Below are 22,417 nucleotides of genomic sequence, written 5' to 3'. Positions count from 1 at the left end.
ACACACACACACACACACACACACACACACACACACACACACACACAAAATCTTCCCTTAGTTATTGTATTTCTATTCATAGTGGTAATTATAGGAAACAGTACACTCAAACTCCCCACATAAAAGATACCATGAAGCTGTCTGGTATAAAATTGTAGACATCAATTACTAGCTAGTTGAAATGCTTACCAAGTCAATATTTTTATTTTACCACACATAGAAAAACAATTTAAATTTAAGAATACAAACGTCAAAGAGAAAAAAGCCCTGCCTCTAATAATGGAAATTAAAGACAGTTTTTAAACTAACAAGGTTGAGTCAGGTCCACTGGACGGATTCTTCTTAGTTGAAACTTTTCGTTTCGTCAAAGAAGAATCCATCCAGAGGACCTGACTCAACGTTTATCTACCTGGATTATTGAGCACGCATGAAGTCAGCTTTTAAATTACAGTAGTTTGAACATGACAGGCCCCGTTTCTTGTTTTTCCTTGGCACAAATAAAAGCTGACTTATTGTTTGTAGGCCTCAAACATAACCTATTTACCTATAATAGTTTACAAACAATTTGTGTACTAAAATGACATTTTGGTTGTGTGTTGTCAGCAAAATTTCATTTCTAAGCTCCGCCCATCAAAGTGCAGGCGCCTTGGTGACACATCTGCCAAATGTTCAAGTCTCTAACTCATGTCACCCCTGCTCTATATTCCTTAACGTGGTGGTATCAAGGGAGCCCCTGCTGATGCACAATCCTTCATGTGGACGATGCGTGGGCAGCAAACCCTTGCAACAGGTGCCACCCGACGAGGCCTGATCCTCCGTTCTTTGTGCCTGAACACGAGTGGGAGTGGGAGAGGCCGTAGGGTCGCACTGACCTGATATCAGGGTGCACCATACCCGCTGTCTGGCTGGAGATTCAGACGTCAACTCGAGGCTTGTACCAAATTATACCAAGCCATTTTTCTTCTCTGACACTTTAGGGAGTAAAGGACTAATGAATGGATCAATGTTGGAACAACTTTAATGTTTGTGGTGATCACAAAAAAAAAAAAACAATTACTCAACAAAAAAATAAGTTAGATTTTGTTAATAGTCGTTATTTGTTTGTACTTTTTAGAAAAGTTCAAAGTTGTAAAATGAAAGTTGAAATCGCTGATGGTACTAAGTCAAAGTCAAATAAGTAATACAGGGAAGAAAAAAAAATCAGTCTTATACCTGTCAAATAAAAAATATAGTTTTCTTATTTAGTTATTACCGTTTCTTTTCTTTCATATTATATTGCCAAATCTTCAAAATCATTATTTAAAAATACTTTTGCATTTAAAAGAAAATGCGAACCACCTCCTAAAAAGAAAAAAAAGGAAATCTAGGTGGACAAAAAATACTACTGCTTGTTTCCACCTTTCAACTGGGCTGGCGGCTTTAAAAAATGACTAACTTTTGTTGATGTATGAATCGGCGGGGAGTCTATTTATCAGCAGGCCCTCTGCGGTCGCCCACTTGGGTCCCTCAAGCCACAAGCCGCGTCGCTCCCCTTTGACTGATTAATTATCCAATCAGAGGACATTTTTCACTGGGCGGCAGAATGGTTTATTTCAGCTAATGCCGGGCTTTCGAGCCGAGGCCCGTTGGAGCCTCGTCGGCTCTTTCGGCCTGCCTGAGTGGCTGGGCAGCGGGGCAAGGGAGATAAATCAAGCTACGCTGGCCCTCCATGTGGCTCCCCTAACTAAACCCCCTGAGGAGGGCATGAAGTGCAGGGGTGGTGAAGAAAGGGGGAAGAGAGAGAGCAGGACGGCCAGGGGCGCTGCTCACCCGCCGATAAGCACAGGGAGCGCAGGGCTGCCAAAGTCCCTTCATTTAGGAGTGGCCGGCGCGTTTTGATATCTCGGCAGCGAGAGCCTGTCGTTTGTCATGCGGTGAGTAATTGTGTTGAGGGGTGCAAGAGAAGGCAGGAGATGGAGGAGGTATGCAAGCGTGGGATAGATGATGGATAACCAAAAACCATGTGGATGGACAAGTGCTACACCAAAGCTTCAGTTCAAGTAGTGTAAATTATGGCTTTAAGCATACATTTTAAAGTCTTTACAGTAAACAAAATATGCTGTGGGTGAAATTGTGGTAATTAATTTATTTTCTTAAATTAAGTATTTACATAAAAACATCACTAAACTATATAACTATAAAGTACATCACTAAATATAAGTCTTTACTGTTTAATTTTGTGTTTTTGGCATTGTAATAGGATTTTCTCTGGACTGTTGCAAACATTTTTCTTGCATACATTTCCTTTGTAGTATGAAAATGTCTCAATGTAGATACATTTTAAAATTACACATTATGAAACTATAAAACAAAAAAAAAGTTTGCATTGTATCTATAAAGAGTTTGTAACCTCAACAACAGAAATGTAGGAGACATAAATATTAAGAGCCTACGTGTAAAATACAATTAGTACGTTCTTCTCGTATGTTCTCACGCTATTTTAAACACAACTAGTGCTGCCTTTGATGAACTGAAGGCTGTGGGACAGTTGACGGTGTGTCTGTGTGCTTGTCTGTTTCATGGAGTGTTGTGAGCGGCGATAAGGGGCGAGCAGGAAACATCACTGTGGAGGAAGGAAAACACCCGCAGTGGGGTCTTGTGGAAGGGATGCTGGAGAGACAGCAGTGGGTGGTGGATGAAGAGCTGGAAGATTCATGAGGGGAAGAAGGGAAGGTCTAAAGAAGTCCATGCAGATTTGTTTGGGCCTCTGGGTCTTACCTTGTCAGGATGCAGATAAGTGTTAATGTGATCAAACACACCAGGATGCCAAAGCTCTAAACATGTATAACACTTTGGGGCATTACGATTATTCCATGTGTACTTACAGAATACATTTTTTTTTGTTTTTGTTTAGCATTGCCAAATGTCTTTAAGCAAAGATCACCATAAGGCAAAGGTCACCAACAGTGTCACAAACACACTCGCCAACTCAATGGAGATCAGGCAAAATGCCTTGAGCTTGATTGGTCAATCACGTTTTTTACCAGCAGCCTCAAACGTTGCTTAGCTTCAACACAAAGCCTCATGGGAAACCATTGTAATGTTTGTCAGTGTTTCAATATGGTCAATGGTGCCCCTTCTGGCTGAAAAATAACAACCCATAACCAAACGATTAAGGAGAAAATGATGGTGTGTATTGCCTTCATTTCCAATGTTATTCAGCTAGGGAGGAGCTGCCATTGTGATGTTGTGGCTCAGTCCCTGCATGGGAATAGAAGGCTTTTCTGTACAATTTATGGATTTTTAAGATGCCAATTTCTTCCAAGACAAATGTTCGAGATAAACACAGGAATGAAACAAGGTTTTTCTTTGCACTGGTGCCCAAAAGTTATTTTGTTTTTATCCTGCTGGCTTTTTTTTATTTGTGTACACTTGTGGCCATTGGTCTGTTTAAAGACAGAAAAATGTATTATTTCATCATAAACACAAAGAATTGTAGATTCTTGTTTCACCTTCATATCTGTGTTATTCTATCCTGTGTTCATAAATAAAATGCTATAGCACAAATCAATCAGCGCAATAAAAGGTGGATTAATTGTGACTTTGAAGCCAATCAATTAACTGAAGAGGACAGATGTGACTCATTGCAGCACCTGTGAGATTCTCAGATGCCTCACAAACAAATTATCAGTAGATGACTTATTCTTTAATTTCTATTATTATTAACTAATGAACTGCATCCACAAGCAACTTAATTTTACCAAGTTTTGTTTTCAAGGATAGCAAAAAAACATTTCCATGCATAAATGCAACTTGAAATTGCCTTAGCCTGCGAGTTATCTTTTAAAATGCATGAAACCTATCATGTCATCAAGTGCCAAAGTGACATTTGAAGTGGCCATGTACCGATGCCAATAGCAAAATAAACTTTTACGCAAGCGTCATCACCTAGGATTTCTGTAAAGCTCACAATTTTTACTTTAATAATTCCTTCTGGCTGATTTAACCCACTGAAGTGATGCTCCAAGTCAGAGGCAGAAAAAAGAGAAGTGTGAAGGAGAGGAGGAAGTGGTAAGAGTGAAAATCCCTTAACTGGATTTAAGTGTTCTTGCCACCATCAGTGGCCTTTTGGCACTGTTAAAGCTGCACATGCCGACATGGATAATCTACAGCCAGAGGCTGCTTGGGAACCGGGCCCTGCAGTAGCAAAAGGATCGCATAATACCAGAGAGTCTGGGAAGACCATCAGTATGGACGCTCACTAGCAATAACAGAGACAAATACACTCAAACCACCAGGTCAGTGGAATATCAACTCCTCTGTTGAGCCCCGACTATGACTAGATTAATATCAGAGGTTGCCCTGTTCAGGTTAGATTACAAAAATTGGAATATATAAATGTGGTTCATAAAACAAAAGGTAATCATCTTACCTGCTCTTGGTCGTTGGCAGATTTTGTCCTCTTCCCAAAGATACAGTTGAGGTCTGTTTCACTACGAGAGGACAAGTCCTTTCCTGAAAGCAATAAGAAGTTCACAAAAAATAAACTTTGTGAAACACTTATTTTGGGTTCATCGTTTTGCTTTGTGTAACCAAAGATCATTAACAGTGAGATCTGTTAACTTAGCAGTGGCCAAACATGGTAGAGTTGCCAATTTATTAAACAGGTAGAATTCAATTCAAAGTGAAATTTTAAGTGTGTTTTTGTGAAATGTGGTCAAAACAAGTAAAAAAAAAAAAAAGCAGAGGTCTGTGTGGTTTACTTTATGCTCGAAAGATAAAACAACTAAGAAAAATAAACTGACGACAAGGTTCGCCGTGTCTCCCGAGTCCCATTTTTAAGCCGGGCCTCAAAGACTCCTGAAGCACGCAGTGCTCTGTCTCGAGCCTGGGTCCTGTTCATACAGCTGCATCCTCTTCCTTCAGCACGACTCTGATAACATTTGGTTATTTATTGCTTTTAAGCCTCTATCTTCCCTGCGCTTGACTTTGAAAGTCACTGTGGATGCACGTTTAAGGGGGTAACACCAAAAAAGTATTTTGAAAACTAAAATAAATGAGGAGGGGGGCCCTGTGGTGTTCGCCATCGACTGAACTTAGGTCAGATGTAAAACGATGCTCGATCTGACACTTCTAATGTTTGGAGACGGAAATACCCATCCAAGTTTTTCTACTGCAAGGTGAAAGTGCAAATAAAGTTCTGATAAAAAGAAGCTTAAACCTACTGTTCTCACAGGCTCCTAAAAGTTATTAAGAAGCATGAAACTTGGTTGAATTGGATAGAAATATGCAGCTGACGATTAAGATTTAAAAAGGCAGGAATTGTGAGCACATAACTAGTCAAACTAGATTTACAAGGCATTCATACTAACTGTCAAAAGCACAAATAAGAGATTTAATTACAGAGGGTGTCAAGTAATGCCAATAAACGTGAAAGCTGTAGGTGGCAATGCTAATAAAAGAAAGGAAAGGCTTACTGTAGTTTGTGTGATTAGTTAAGTTCTGTCCAAACCTGCCGTTTAGATAAAATGCAACTAATAAATAAGCACAGAGCTACAATAAGGCCACCACACAGAGCAGCGGCTGGAGATCTACGGTTAAATTCTGCATCAACCACCCTGGCTGTCCTGACAGGTGATAGATGGAGGCAGCAATTAAAACTGGGTTACTGGTTTATGCTTCGGAACTTGGACCTGAGCAGCAGTGGAGATTTCTGTGCCTTTCCCCACAAACAAAGACCATCAATCCTTAGCGCTGACAAAAAGGGAGCCAGCATAAACGGGATATCAATAAAAAAAGCAGGACACTAAGGAGGAGGCCGGTGAGAGAAGGAGCGGTGCACACTTTGAAGTCTCGCTGATGCTACTTTAGCCACAGTTTATTTCAATATAAACGTAAATCTAAATAAAGTCAGGCGTTTGTTCAACAGATTCATCTAATCATTTTACCACTAAAAAAGCTGACCTTTCTTTCTTACCGCTGGTTGTTGGGAGAACTATACGAGTGTTATTACCTGACCTTTCAAGCCTCTCGTGTAACAAGCTTACCGGCAGTAAATCTATTACCAAGCCTTTACTTGGCAACAACCTCACAGAAAAGGGAGTCAGCATCAGAGATGTTAGTGGAAGCATGCAAAGAGGCGTGGCAGATTATATGTTGCCACCTAACTTTGTGGTGTCCCATGACAATTTATGATACAAACAGAACATAGTGTGGTGCAGTCTCAATGGAAGGAGACAATTACAAACAAAAATTAAATAGTACAGGACATCTTGTAGTTGCTGCCTACTGCTTTAAAGGCAACCCCAAATATTTTCACCATGCAGATAACGTAAAATGCATTCACGCTCATGCACACTGAAAGTTGAGGTTTATAAAATGTCTTAAATGCTTTACTTAAAGCGTTACTTTCATATTTCCAACTTCAATGAAAACTCATTAAAACAAAAGTCTTAGTGTCACTTTTGTTGCTGGACAATTGCTGCAGCCTCAGAATAGGAGCAGACTGAAGTAGTCGTTTTGCCAAAACAAGTGGAACTGACATGAAAAATGCCAGACGTGCTGAAATGGTTTAAAATTAATCGGCTGTGTAAAAACTCAACCTGCTATTCCACTTAACCGGTTTCCTTTTCAGTTTTCTTTCTGTCAAAAACCAAGTATTTCCAGGAAACTACATGTCAAAACAAATGAACAACAGGAGTGGTTTTGTTGATTTCATTCCTCCGACATTTTTACATTGGAAAAAACGGAGATATTGTGTTGTAAGTAAGTTTGGCCTTGTGTAAATACAATAAAGCTGGCATGGGAAAAAAAAAAAGTGTTGCATATTCCAACTCTGCATGTTTTGTGAAGCCTTCCCGTAGATCCATGAGCTTCAAATTTTAGTGCAAGTACTGGTGGTGGTAGGGTTGTGCATATGGTAAATGGACTCATAGCACCTTTCTATCTAATCAAGATACTCAAAGCTCTTTACAACACAATCTGTGCCCTCGTTTACCTCCACACACACATTCATACAGCACTCTACTACATCTCTACAGAGATAATTAATCTATACAGAATAATCAGTGCTTTAGATCACATTCATGCATCAATGAGACACATCGGAGGCAGTGAGGGGTTCAGTGTCTTGCCCAGGAACACTTCAACATGTGACTGCTGGTGGAATCAAACCCCAAACTCTCCCATTGGAGGATGATCGTTCTAACCACTCAGCCACAGCTGCCTACACACACACACACACACACACACACACACGCACGTACTTAAATTGATCATTTTAAATTTAAGTTTATTATTTTATTTTTGGGGTGGCACAGTGGCTCAGTTGGTAGAGCTACTGCCTCTCAGCGAACAGGTTATTCTGGTTCAAATCCCAGTCCGGGGCCTTTCTGGGTGGATTGCATGTTCTCTCCGTGCATGCGTGAGTTTTCTCCTGGTGCTCCAGTTTCCTCCCACAGACCAAAAACATGCATGTTAGATTGATTGGTAACTCTAAATTGTCCCTAGGTGTGAGTGAGAGAGTGAATGGTTGTTTCATTTGTCTCTCTGTGTCCCTGTGATGGACTGGAGACCTGTCCAGGGTGTCCCCCGCCTCTCGCACAGTGACTGCTGAATATGGGCACTAGTGACCCCCGTGACTCGAAAAGGAAGAAGCAGGTATGGATGCACTTTATTTTTGTATTAAATGTATAATGTGAAAATTTTATCCCCAAAAATCATCCATTAATTTTGGGGGTCGTATTATATACGGGAGTAAAATTCCACCGCACAAAATGTGTACAGGAGAATGGCAACATACACAAAACTATGATGAGCTAAGCTAAGCTAGGCAAAGCTAAGCGCCACCTGCTCCTTCTTCCTGAAGTTACAGTCACTTGGAATTATTACATCTAAACCCACTGCCTTCTTCTCTTGCTTGTCGACCACCACAATGTCTGGTTGGTTAGCCGTCATCTGTTGGTCGGTCTGGATCTGAAAGTCTCACAGTATTTTAGCCATTTCATTCTCCATCACCCTTGGTGGAGTCTCCCACTTTGACTGTGGGACCTTAAGTACAAACTCAGCACACATGTTCTTGCACATTATTCCAGCCACTTGGTTATGGTGTTCCATGTATGCTTTGCCTGCATGGATCTTTCACCCTGCTATTATGTGCTGGACTGTCGCAGGGGCATCTTTGCACAGACTGTATCTTGGGTCTTGCCTGGTATGGTAGACCCCGGCCTCTATCATGACACTATTGCTGTCATGATTATTGCCTCTGTGCTGCCGTCTATGCCTTAAATCCTTAATGTCGTTAGAATAGATGCATCAGGAATATGGTCTTCTTCTGGTTCCTTTCAAATTAGGACAACAAAACAATTTTAAGAGGGACTGGAGGAGAGACTAAAACCATGCGTTATCTGACAAGGTCATCTAATAGGTCACAGGCACTGATGTTTGCGGTAAATGGAGATACCAGATGCCCTAAACAGGAAACAGGAAGTTGCTATTGAATGACGTAAAACACTGAAGGTTCTTCCAGGTGAGACAAAAGTTGAGATATTTGTTTTGTCAAGTGCGACGAGCAGAGGAGGTAGATGTGAACTCAGTGACCCACACATACAGAAACGGTCTACTATTAAAACAAGCATAGTCTAACACATAAAACCTCTAATGAAGGAAAGTCTCATTAAAGGATCATTTAATCATGAAACTATGCTGCAAGAATCACAACTTAGCAATAAAAATGAATTTTTTTTTTTTTTTACTTTCGCCTCCAGTGGTCCTGAACACCAAATTCCTCCTTGAACATATCAGTGTAATGGCCTTGACCAGCAAATCTTAACTTCCTGACGTGTAATGGGTAATGAAAAGAGTGGGGAGCGTTATAAATAACCTCAACCAAGCACTCACCGGGTCAACTGACCCAGCACAGAAAGACACAACTCTGATCAGCATCTGTGGTGTGAGACGAGAGCACAGGTCTCATTAAGAGGTCAAGGACTATATAAAATGGTCCGTGCTGTACGTGTACACAGGCAGAAAACTATCAAGTTAAAAACACACTAAATCAGATGTTTGAGAAAACAAACGCTCCTTCCACTGTAGTTCTTTTCAATTAATTTAAAAACCTCTAGTCAGAATTGTGAATTTTACTTACTGATGAATAAAAATAAATAAATCACATCCGAGTTTGGTACAAGATAATCCAAATGTATTTTCACAGGTTGTAAGTGAGAAGACTATTCAGATTAAGAAAAAAAGTTTTGTGTTATTTGTAACCACTATCTCCAACAAGAGCCGATTAAAAAATTGCACCCACCTTTGGTGAATTTCATGTAATGGACCCTCTTTTTGGCCGTCTTAGATTTCTCCTCCAAGCTGAAACCTCTCTCATCAGATGGAGCTTCTACAGTTGGGAAAAGAAAGTGTAAAGATTTGTTCTTTTGTACAGTGTAATTGAAACAAAAACCATAAATCAGTGTTTTAATCAAGAATTTTACACGTGCTGTGACGTCTGACATGCCATTATTAATGTTTAACATGTTCACTCTTGTTATACAAATCAGTACTTTGGTTGGCCTTGTAGCTGTTTTAAGTGCTCTATAAATAAAATGGTGTGGTACAACTTATACTTTTCAAAATGTTGAACTGAAGCGCCCCCTGCTGTCAAACAGGACAACCAACAGGCATGAACTACCTTCAACTTTAAGCAATTTCATGTGTGAACCAGGCAAAATAAGCATAAAATATGTTTCTAAATAAGTATAATAAATGACAACAAATGTGTAACACACCCTGTTGTATTTTCAAACCTGCAGAGAGTCACAAAATAATTCAAACAGTGGTTAAAGGCCTTCATCATACCGTTGTTTTGACCATGGTGGTTGTTCAGCTGAGCAAGGAGCTCATTAAATTCATCTTGATGAGCAATCCAGTTGTCCTGCAAAAATTACAGCACTCAGCAATCAAAACTAAGAATAAATACATTCTGTTTTTGTTTTGTGTATTTTCAGATGCGTATAGATCTTACACGGGGTGCAAATTAAAACTTTTAGAATCAGTAAAACTACCATATAAGTTAGTTCAGAAGAAATAGTAAAGGCTCATTTTGATTCAGAAATAAACTTGTGTATCTTAACTGCACTCACCTCATGACTGGCGTTAGCCCCAAGCCCGTGGTTATCGTTTTTAACTTTTACTTTGATGTGGTCTGTTGAGCCTTGCTCACTCCTCCCAAGTCCCTGAAGGGGCAATAAAAAGGATCTCTGACATGTTTCCAAAGCTTTTATTTGAACATTAACAGTAAAAACCTTGTTTCTGCATACTGATGTAGTAAATTTGAAAGACATCATACAGTTAAAAGAACATTAAATTGGCAAATCTGAACACAAATATTTCAGGTTTTTGTTTGAATTATTTCTGATTTTATACTGCATACACTACTGATGTATCAAAGCAATTGCAAGTATCAGATCGGAGTAACAACCATGGTCATTTTTAGGAGGTGCACCGATAAATCGGCAAGCTGATTTACTGGCCCCGATTTCCTTAATTTTGGGTGATCAGCGGTCAGCCGATACTTGCAGGAGAAACCGATTTTTTTTAGTTTGAACAACAATTGGCTGAACGTCATTTATATTTCAGAGCACTACCTCATGGCCAGTTAAAACAAGTTTGTATTGTTTCTAGTATATTGTTCAAGGGTATGTTTTTCAATAAAATAAGATTGGAAAATTTAAGGTGCATTGTGACATTGTTGCTTATAAAACTAAATTGGTATCGGCCAAAATCGGAATCGGCAGGTCAGGCTTTTTAGAAATAGGTGATCGGCCAGAAAACTGCAATCGGCGCACCCCTAGTAATTTTCATTGATCAGTATTAAAGTAGCTGACCACAATCTGCACCTGATCTCTGATGTTGACTTGCGTTTTTAACTACTGACCTACAATTTTACATTAGCCATGCTGTACTACAGCTGCTGTACTACAGCTGCTGTACAGCGGCTGTAATAAGGCGGTCATTGTAATGTACCATGCCAACATGTCTGCAGTACAGAAGTACTGCAAAACACAAAATTAGAAAACTTCAGTAGCTACTTTTTGTTTGCCATTTGGATATTTTCTCTGGAAGCAGCTAGAGAACTACCAGTACATCCAATACCACCAAACTAATGACATTTAAAATCCAAACACTGCACTGAGTACACGGAGATCTAAAACGTGCCAATCACATACCTTAGGTTTATCTCTAAAGCAAAAAGACAAGTTTCCATAGGACAACGATAAGGCAAAAAGGAACAAAGACTTGAGTGACTGAATTTATTGCTTTGGATGACTGACCTATTGCTGTACTGGAGAAAATGAGATTCGTCACCTTTTGCAGCTGATGGAGCCGTGGCGCACCCTACCATCTCAACACTACATTTATGATGCAACACCATCAAAGCTGTATAAAAACTCTACAAACACTTTTTTCCCCTTGTTGATAATTAAAAAACAACTTGAGGTAAAACAAATCCAAGCTTTCTTTACTTTAATGTAGAGTGACTGAGGTATCAAGCACATGAAGACAACGAGTTTAATAACTTTAATATATTATTGGTATGTCATTTGCAACCTTGTGCTGTAATAAATGCAAAATAGTTCAAGTATCAGATTGAAACTCTGCATTAGGCAAACTTTATCTTGAAATGAATCAGAAAAGTTTAGGGAAAAAAAAAAAACTTGATGTCCCTAGTATACTAGGGATTTTATTTCATTTTATATGCTCTTTTATGACTGTATTATTGTTTGTACCTCTTCTGTTCTTTGTTTAAAACAGTTCTCTAGTGTAAATGAGTCCTCGTGGCTCAATGATACTAACCTGTATAAATAAAGGTTGAATGAAAATACACATTTGACATTGTCCAAGAAATAAAATACTGTGAATTTCTTAAAGAAAATAAAAAAAACCTGTGGGAATATTATTTAACTGCATGTAGGGTTGCACATTTTATAAAAATCCACTTTCTTTTACGTGAGCATAATTACTGGAACATGCAACAGACCGGTATTTTTGTTGAGTTGGTGTTGTCCATGACATTGAATATTTTAATAAATTATCCAGAACATTTAAGCTGAAGTTTAGGTTTTGTCTGGGCAGCAGAGAAGACAAAAGGCCAGTGCACAAACACTGGCCTCAGTCAGTACAACCATCTGGAATACCATGAAGGAAAAACAGACTAGCTCCATTTGTGCCAAGCATAAAACCACGAGACCTAAAGCCATTTTAAACTCAGGATGTGCACTCTAAACCAACATAACACAACTATAAATTGCATATATATTTGAGTAAACAACAAAAATGTTTCAGCATTTAAACATACGTAGATCTGACCTTGTATATAAAAAGAAATTCACACTGAGAAATCTCACTTACTTTGCCCTTGGACCAGCCCATTCGCTCCAGCATCTTTTGGCCAAATTTGGAGTCGTCATTGCTCCAAGCGCTGTTCCTGGGGTCAACAGACCACTTACGTTTCCTGCGTTCTGTACAGACAAACAAGGACTTTATTACACTACAGTCTGCCAACATGGTGTAACATAATACATAAGATCCAAGCAACTAAATCCACAATGCACATAAACATGTATTCATATGAGTCCAAGGTTAATAACGTTGTCTTATGATGAAAAGGGAAATGCCACACAGTTCAAGAGAAGTCTGTCAGTATAACATAAAGCACTGAATTTGATGAGTTTGAGTACTATGACTGAGTGCAACTCGGATGCCAATCGATGGTAAGCTCTAGAAGAATTAATTATACGAAATTAAGCTCGAGACTAGATGTACACGAAAAAGCAGACCATTAGTGACAGTTTGATGACTGTCACCAAGAGACAAAAAACCAATCTGAACTGAGGTTTACTTACATGCCACAACACGCAAAAGAATAACAAAGTGCTTTTGTGTGTTGCGCACAAATATACAAAGTGCGGTATACACCACAATTCTGTCAAACAACCATCCCGTTAAGAACAACATTGCATCAACAACAAATGCACTGATGACAACTTACTGAACTTTTGATTCAAAGTACCGGCATATCAAGCACGTGTTAAACTCTTAAGACTACACACATGCTAATGATAACTACCGTGCCACTTTAAAAATAAACTTGCTAAAACCAGAATATTTTAGGCATAAAAATTCGCACTGAATGTATTATTCAGTTTTGTCTACTTTAAACTGTATAAAACGTTATTGCCACCATTGACAGAAAACAAACGTTTTATCAAATTTGTGAGAAAATCTACATACGCTCAGCTAGCATAGCCATGCTTGGGTCCTTAGGGTAGGGTTGTCGCAGTTCGAGGACAGCGCCTAGATAATGCCTGAACACAATTGTATGTTTTTTTTAAATATATATATAATTTTAATTTTCTAAACGTTACAGTGATTAATATGTGACAATAATATGATTATAACATTTAAATATAAACGTGTAAATTAAAATGAATACACAATGTGTTAGTGAAACATTTCAAATAAAGCCAATGCATGTAAGTTTTGAATTCGTTGGAATCGCAACACGTTTCTTTCTCCAACAGTGGGCGCTCCAGTCTAACATACCAGCCTAACATTAAACCTGGATCCTGTGGATTTAATCAAATAAATGCAAACACTGCCTTTCAGTGTAAACGGATCACATTTTTGTGTAACATTTATTACAAATGCAGTTGTGTCTATTGTGGCCTTTTTTCCGTGTGAACATTGCTCAACATAAAAAGTGTATGACTATGATTCTGTTCATTACTTGTTTTGTTCATTATATGTTCTTAGTTGAAAGAGAAACATATAGCACTGAATTATTTTTCTCAGATGTATTTCATCACATTGTGTAAGCCTAAATGTCCTTCATTTTCACCAACATAATAAATAAATTAATAGTATAATAATTCAGTTAATAAATTAACTCAATAAATATCCTGATGCATGCTCAATAATCCAGGTAGATAAATTTAACAAGGTTAAGTCAGGTCTTCTGGACGGATTCTTCTTTGTTGAAATGTTTCGTCTTTTATCCACAAGACTTCTTCAGTTTGAGGAGCTGCAACAAAGTCAGTCTTCTAAATAGCACCTTCTCAAAGTGGATAAACCAATTTACTATTGACAGCGAAAACTAGTTGTTCACATGCAAAAAGAGGACCATAAGCCTAACGAGCGACCGTTAGTTCCCTGATGGCCGCTTGCTATTCACAGGGCTGAGTGATACATGCAAATAACAATATTGTAAGAAGGTGAGTGACATTTGAACACAGAAACCTCCGCCCGTTTAACACAGAGAACTTGTTCCTCATTAAACAGGGCGGAGGTCTCTAATGATCAATTGTTAGGGCACTAACAACCAACTGGCTGATGGCCCTTTAATATCTGAACTGCAAGTTCTGGGTGTCACCAGCAAACTTGTTGATCCACTATCCGCTGTTTATAAGGATGTGTTTGTTGCAGCTCGTGAGACTGAAGAAGTATTTTGGATAAAAGACTAAACGTTTCAACAATTTTTTTTTAAATCCGTCCAGAGGACCTGATTTAATATTGTTAGATGAGTCAATAAACAACATAAGTCTTGCATAGGATGAAAGGACAGAAGGACAAGGAAAGAGCTGGTTGCTGGTATTAAGAGGGCCAAGGCCTCATATGCACAGAGGATCCAGGGTCAATTCACCTCACAAGACCCATGGAGCGTGTGGAGGGGCATTAAGTGTAGAACAGATTATAAAGGTAGAAGTGAACAATGCCCTAGAGACCCATCACCTGAAACTCTCAACAAGTTTTATGCAACAAAAAAGGTTGAAGTTCTATGCATGCTTCCAAGATCCGAACAGACCACCCAGAACCAGACTCACCTCACCACCAGATGAAAAGCTTCTCCGTGTGACCTCAACTGAAGTAAGGAGTACTTTCAGGAGGATTAACCCTCATAAAGCAACCGGCCCAGACAACATCCCCGGGACGTTGTTGAAAGACTGTGCCGATCAACTCTGCGAGGTGCTGGCCAACATCTTTAACACTTCACTCACCCTGACAACAGTTCCCACCTGCATGAAGACTGCCACCATCATCCCAGTCCCAAAGAGCTCTACAGTGACTGGGCTGAATGACTATCGGCCAGTAGCCCTCTCTCCGTTAGTCGCTAAATGCTTTGAAAAACTGGTCATGACTCACATCAAAACAACCATCAACATCAACAAGTACCCTCACCAGTACGCATACTGCAAGAACCGATCAACAGAGGATGCCATCTCCTCTGTGGTCCACACTGCTTTCTGAAGCAGAAGGACTTCTATGTCCGTATGCTCTTTGTGGACTCCACATCTGCCATGTGGAGTCCACAAATGATCCAAACCCTAATCGACAAACTACTCACACTAGGACTAAGTCCCTCCATTTGCAACTGGGTCCTAGACTTCTTGACAAACAGACCGCAGTCAGTGAGGATCCACAACTTCTCCTCCTCCACCATAACCCTCAGCACTGGCTCCCCTCACAAATGTGTGCAGAGCCCACTCCTGTTCATTCTACTTATGTATGATTGTGCAGCTACCCATCCAGGCTGTCACAATGTAAAGTTTGCAGATGATGAGTGACCCCACTCACCCAGCACACACACTTTTTGCCCCACTCCCCTCAGGAAGGAGGTTGAGGAGCATTAAGTGTAGAACCACTAGACTGAGGAACAGCTTCTACTCTGAGGCTGTTAGACTCATGAATCTCTAACCAGAATAATCACTGTGAAAAAATCACATCATGTTGCTGCTGATCTGTTTCATGCTGCTGCTGATCTGTTTCGTGTTGCTGTGTTCATTCGTGCTCATCTGCTCATACAGACTCATGTTTGTGCTGCTGTTTGGTGTATTGTTATTATTTCTATTAGTGCTTAGTGTATATTTAGTTGATGTTTTTTTTAGTTCATATCTTAGATGTTATTACTGTTTTTCTTTTACATTTTATTGTTGGATGTAACTGGGACCCTGTGTGCATAATTTCGTTCGACCACATGTATCACATGTGGAGTGAATGGCAATAAAGAATATCTGAATCTGAATATAACGCAGGCAGAATAAGGCGGTTCTAGTAACGTTTTTAATGTGGGGGTTAAAAGACATGTCCTGATCAACTATAACACCAAGATTTTTAACATTAGAGCTGGAGGCCAGATTAATGCCATTCAAGGGGGCAAAAGACTGAAAAATTAATTCCTAACATACTCAGGTCCAAAAACTAAAACCTCAGTCTTGTCTGTGTTCAAAAGCAGAAAAATTAGGGTCATCCAGGTTTTTATGTCAAGAAATGCTTGTAGTCTAAGTAACTGATTGGATTCATTGGGTTTCATGGACAAATATACTGTTTAGGATTCAGGTTTTTTAAGAAAGCCCATACTATCCTGCTTCACTGTTCTCACCCTTTGCCTTCTACTAGAGTCCATAGATAAAGAAATTCCTTTAGTTCGACAGATTTCTGTTTTTATTTTGCAAACACAGAAATAAATTATTGTTGGATGTCTTTTATTTTTACTATTGTCCACCGCAGAAGATAAAAGGTGATTTGGAGTTGTGTGTGTTGTTTAATCTGTAGCGTCGGCAACAAAATCTTATGATATTGACATAATAACACAATTTTGCTCCACCACATGTACCACATGTGGTGCGAATGACAAATAAAGAAACTCTGACTCTAATGATTTAACCTTGGTAAACACAATGTTATGTAGCCAATTTTACAGTTATTAGGTTAGAATTTATCTTGTTAGTGCCAGAAAGTACAGCGTGAATACATCGTATTATATTACACTACTATTGTTTAGCGCACGACTATTCAACTGGTGGCCCGTGGGCCATTTCCGGCTCATGGGTGACTTCAATCTGGCCCACTTCACAAAAAGACCTTCGCTCTGGGAGGAGTTCTGCCCTGCACTCTGGTGGTTTTCCAGGCCGGGGGAACGGAGAGGCCAGCTGAATCTGGGTGGATGGATCGGACGGCATCTGCAGCCAGTTTCTTAGGATCCACTGTGGGATGGACCTTTACAAGAGATCCTTCCTGCCTATGGCCATCAGCATCTATAACATCTCTGAATGAAATGAGGATAACGAGTTACAGCAACAAATAATTTCCTTTTGGGATTAATAAAGTACTTTGTATTTTTGAATTGAATTGAATTGAATACTGTATATGTATATTTTTGGCGGCTCTTGAGTTTTGGGTTCTGTTTATTGCATTTATGATTCAATGCAATCAAATAAACAAATTTAAAAGGTAACAGATCATTGTAATACTTGGTTTATTTACATAATGATTTTAATCGCTGGATGTCCGACCCCGAGCTGCTGGCTTTCAGAAACTGTGGCCCCCTGAGCAGTTTTGTTGAATAGCCCTGTCTTTGCATACTGTTTCGTTTTTATACTTTATATTTTTGCTATTTTTGGATGTAGCTGGGACCTTGTGTACACAATTTCGTTCCACCTCATGTACCACGTGATGCAAATGACAATAAAGAACCTTGAACCTTGAAAAAGTAATTTCTGTCACATGTTCTGGGCATTAATTGATCTTGCAATTTCTGTTTGTAAAACTTTGTCATTTTTAAAAAATTAAATTCAACTCTACCTATCTGTTAACAAAATATCTGACAAATCATTGGACAAACTTAAACAAATGTTTCAGGAAAATCAGTTATTATCATCGAATGAACAGATTTGGAGCTAAAACTCAGTGTAATGGTATTTGAATCACTCCCAGCACAGACTTCACGTGATACTCATGCTACATCTGTGCTTAAAACATTAGCGTCAACTCTGTCTTTTAGCAAAATATCTCATGAACCACTGAACAGATTTTAATGAAACTCTCTGAAAGTAATGAACATTAAATGTACATTTAAAACTGATCAACTTCTGGAGTCAACTCAATTCAAGTTGGTCGCCACAGCTAACCAAGCTTGTGGCGAAATTACTAAAACTTGATGTGTTGCGTAACATCAGTTACAATTGAATCAAAATCACTATCAAGTTGTCCATTTCAGCATAAAATGATTTTAGTTGACATAAAAGGTACGGAGCAACATGTATTCTTTAAGTTATTGTTCTGTGTTTTACGGTTTTTAATATCTAGAACTAAATTACTGCAGTCATAGGTGCTGATCTATAAATTCCTATAGGTCACTGTGTCTGTAGCTGTCTGTTTCTCCTTATATACACAGTGTTTGTTGATAATCCCCTCTTTTACTTGCTGTGAATCAAATTTCACTTTTACTTTGGTCAGAGTTCGTTTATGGGAAACTCTAATCCTGTAATTTAACTCCCAAACTGACCTCGTTCCTCGTAGGCTTGGAGCAAAATTGTGACAGAGGCCTGGACAGGGACCTGCGTCAGTTAACGCTGTTATCTTAACACACCAGACAGTTTGGGTTTGTTTGGGCAGCTCCCCGTGAAGAAGAGTTCAAATATGTGTTTTAGTCATTAAGTTGCACTCAAAATTCTGAAAAGTTTGAGTTATCCAACAACTCACAGTGTATCAGGACTACAGTCTCAAAAAAGTCTGGTAAATTAAAAAAAAAAAAAAAGTTTTCTCAAGGACTTCAGTTGTGTAAAGATGAATTTGTTTTGGAAAAAAGACAAGAGGAACAGGAAAAACATTAAAAAAAAAAACCCAGTCAGGTTAAAGTTATGTAATGTCTCCAGTCCAGAAGAAGAAGTGCCGCTGCAAGTTTACTGTAAGACAGAAACTGTAAGACAGTATTTCAGTTTCCAGTAAAGCCTCAGTGTTTGGGGTAAACCGAGGGTCATGAATATGTGTAGTAGGAGACTGGTCCTAACGCCATGGCAACAAGACCCCAAGAGGAACAGCAGTGGCACAGAGCATGCGTCATTACGTGGTCTCGTCCTTCATTTGTGTCCAAGTCAAACAGAACCTGCTGCGCACTGTGGGAATCTTTTTAGACAATGACAGACAGAAACACTTGAGCCCAGGCAACGGAGGAGGTGCTGTGATCAGCCTGTGGGAGGCTCGACCTCAAGCATGTGTACATTCCACTGAGAAACGTGTTACATAACAGGCTGCGTTTCACTGACAGCCACTTCAAGTTACAAGTGAAAGACTCATTGGATAGTCTTCCCTGACAACATCTCACTTCTCAGAAAGCTTTGAACACAAGGCAAACAAGTCACGTGTACAAGCAGGCACAAAATACCAAATTAGTAGGTGTGATTACTTTGCATTTGACCACATAGACTGTAACTAGTAGCAGTACCTGCTTGCACACGTGTATAAGTTTTGGTTTAAGCTCTGAACTTATATTTTTGCGACTGTTTGGGCATAGGCACCACAGCAGGCTGCAATCTCATTCATAGTTCAGTAAAAAAAAAAGACATTTTAATAACATTTAACTTTGAAAATTCAAAACTTATCACATTTTTATGTACAGTTTTACATTTCTGTCAAGCTTTCAAATGCAAATGACCTTATAGTCTTTTAAGAAAAATGACCTTTTTTTTTTACATTATTAGTATTTAGCATATATCTTAGATCTTTTAGCGTATTGTTTAGCATTTGTTTAAAATATATAGATAATTATATATTGTTTCTTTTTATACTTTATATTTCTGCCACTTTTGGATGTAAGTGGGACCCTTTTCATTCCACCTTCATGTACCACATGTGATGTGAATGACAATAAAGAAACTTGAACTTGAATGACTGCAGCAGAAATAAATGCATCACCATCAGAATGAAACTGATTCGTTTTGTTTCAGTTTTAGGCTTGTTAATGGTTTGTTTCACATTACAAGTCCTTTTGCAGTTTTAATGATATGCATTTGGACAAAGCGTTTAAGTCAGGGGTGTCCAAACCTTTTCATATGTGGGCCAAAACTTTTAAGATGAAAGGAGACACGAGTCATTAAAAATGTGAATAAAAAAACATATATATAAATACATTTAAAAGAGCGTACATATTTTTAGTGATTTAAAAATTTAAACACAACACAACGCAAAAACATAAACAATATTTTTGGAGAAAGGACAAAACTGAGTACTTCTGGTGCGAAGGTATAATTGCTGTAATCCAAAACATTTAAAGCTTCATAAATCTTTTTATTTTTTTATTTAATGTATTTGAATTTATTGATTTATTGCCAAAGGACTGTATTAAACAATACAGCACTGCTCATTTTGAGATGTGTTTGTTTTGATCTCGTTTGCTGTTAAACCTAAAAATTATATGAAAAAAAAATTTGACCATTAAATTTGCAAAAGGTCTACATCTGCATCAATTTTTTCATTCAACATTTATTTATACGAGTTAGTCTCATTGAGCCTGGAGGACTCATTTACATAAAAGACATAATCTCTGAAGCCTATGGGCCAAAATTACACGATTCTTAAACTGAAAATGCGGGCCACACAAAATCACTCCAAGGGCCACAAATGGCCCCCGGGCCGCACTTTGGATGCCCCTGGTTTAAGTTTGAAATTTGATTGCAAAAAAAACAAAAACTAGTTCACCTTGAACTGCTGCAATCACTCACATGGATGAACTCAAAAATGGCCATCAAGCACGTAGTCAAGGACATTGCAGTCTAGGTTTTATTATTTCATTGTGCAATGTTTTGTCTGTGAATGATACTGCAGTGGCTTACTGATACCACCAGACTTCCCAAGAGGAGTTATTGGGTTTCACCTGCATGCACTATATTCCCTAATGGCCAAAATAAGCATAAGGGGGTAAAATTTCTCATGCTTTATGCATCAAAGATGCTTTGTTTCAGTATTCAGTTTTTATTGTTGACGTGTCCTTGGGACACTCTGTACTTTAAAATCTGTCCTCCTGTGCAAGTCTAACAGGACCACAGTGTTCTTTGTTAATATAAAACAACCTTGATTATGTCTAAGATTATCATGAAATGGTTTAAAAGTAAACTAACTATTAATAAAAACCTTGGTGTTCTGTTTGATCAGTTAATGTCTTTGGATGAACATTCAAAGCTTCTGGTAAAAAGTTGCTTTTATCATCTGAGAAATATTTCTAAATTGAGGGCAATGTGACTCAAATCTGACCTGAAGATGATTATCCATATTTTTATCTCTTGCTTAGATTATTGTAATTCCCTTTTTACTTAGTTTAACAAATTTGCTGTTGCTCATCTCCAGTTGGTCCAGAACGCTGCTGCGAGGCTTTTAACAGGATTATAGAAGGTCTCACGTTACACCAGTTATATATTCTCTTCATTGGCTGCCTATTGAATTTAGAATTCGTTTTAAAATTTTAGTTTTGACTTTTAGAGCTATAAATGGACAGGTTCCCCAATATATCAGTGAAATGTTGCTCCCTTATTCTCCAGCTTGCACCCTTCAGTCTTCAGCGCTGAACCTAAGAACTTAATCCCATTGAGCCTCGAGGACTCATTTACAAGAGAGACCTGATTTTAACAAAGAATGATGACAACAACAGACAACAACAACAACAATAGACAGTTATAAAAAGGCATACAGATTTTTATTTTTTACAAATAAGATGGCCAAAAAAAACAAAAAAAACAGCTAGATTCTAAGGCGAATGTAGAAAACTAAAAACAGGAACATGTCTGCATTGGTCCTTGCCAGGAGTCCAACAGATTCTTAAAGCCACTTAGAGAGGTCAAGGTCGAGAGCTTCAGATCTTTTTGCAAGATATTCCAGGAAACAGGAGCAGAGTAGGAGAAGGCCCTTTTGCCTAGTTCAGTCCTCAATGAGGGAACACTGCAGGTAAAGATGTCCTGAGAGTGCACGCCGTAGCTGTACTCACGCAGAGACATGTAGGAGGAGATGTATGAAGGCAGCAGACCAAGAAGTGACTTAAAGATGAAAATGTACCAGTGAGAGAGTCTGCGTGAAGTTAATGATGTCCAGTTAACCAGTGAATACAGGGTGCAGTGGTGGGTACGATAATCACAGCCAGTTATGAATCTTAGTGCACCATGATAGACAGCATCCAACATCTGCAGGGTTCTTGTAGGAACATTCATGTAAATAATGTCACCGTAATCAATGGAGGGAAGAAAGGTCACAGATACAAGGCGTTTCCAAGGATTCAAAGTTAGACAGGAGCGGTTTCTTTACTAGGTTTTCCACATGGAGCTTAAAAGAGAGATGCGAGTTGACCAAGATACCCAAATATTTATAGGAATCAACAAACTCAATGGGGACACCATTTGAGGATAAAATCAGAGGAAGAACTGCTGGGACCGACTTCCTGTTTGAAAAAAGCATCCCTTTGGTTTTATTGGCATTTAAGACAAATTTGAGGTGGAACAAATCTGTCTGGATGATGTTAAATGGGTTCTGAAAAATCAAGTAAGGGAAAGAAGAAAAAAAAATATACAGAATTTAAAAAAAAAAAGACTGAAAGATGAGCATAAAGTAATATAACATCAGC

The 22,417-nt window shown here is 38.7% G+C and overlaps 1 protein-coding gene across 1 annotated transcript in view; it reads right to left on the bottom strand.

The window, feature by feature from the left end:
- Positions 1 to 13,305, bottom strand: part of pinx1 (PIN2 (TERF1) interacting telomerase inhibitor 1) — a 24,990-nt gene extending 11,685 nt beyond the window's left edge. The window contains exons 1-6 of the mRNA XM_037685421.1: positions 13,267 to 13,305; positions 12,385 to 12,494; positions 10,116 to 10,208; positions 9,832 to 9,907; positions 9,287 to 9,373; positions 4,412 to 4,494 (exon numbers count right to left, since the gene is read on the bottom strand). Coding sequence (XP_037541349.1) covers positions 4,412 to 4,494; positions 9,287 to 9,373; positions 9,832 to 9,907; positions 10,116 to 10,208; positions 12,385 to 12,494; positions 13,267 to 13,285 — 468 coding nt within the window. The 5' untranslated portion in view covers positions 13,286 to 13,305. The remainder of the gene's footprint in view (positions 1 to 4,411; positions 4,495 to 9,286; positions 9,374 to 9,831; positions 9,908 to 10,115; positions 10,209 to 12,384; positions 12,495 to 13,266) is intronic.
- Positions 13,306 to 22,417: the final 9,112 nt, after the last annotated feature.

This window comes from Nematolebias whitei, chromosome 12, assembly GCF_014905685.2.
Source record: "Nematolebias whitei isolate Nwh7 chromosome 12, NemWhi1, whole genome shotgun sequence".
Lineage (NCBI taxonomy): Eukaryota > Metazoa > Chordata > Actinopteri > Cyprinodontiformes > Rivulidae > Nematolebias > Nematolebias whitei.
This window is presented reverse-complemented; position numbering and strand designations above follow the sequence as displayed.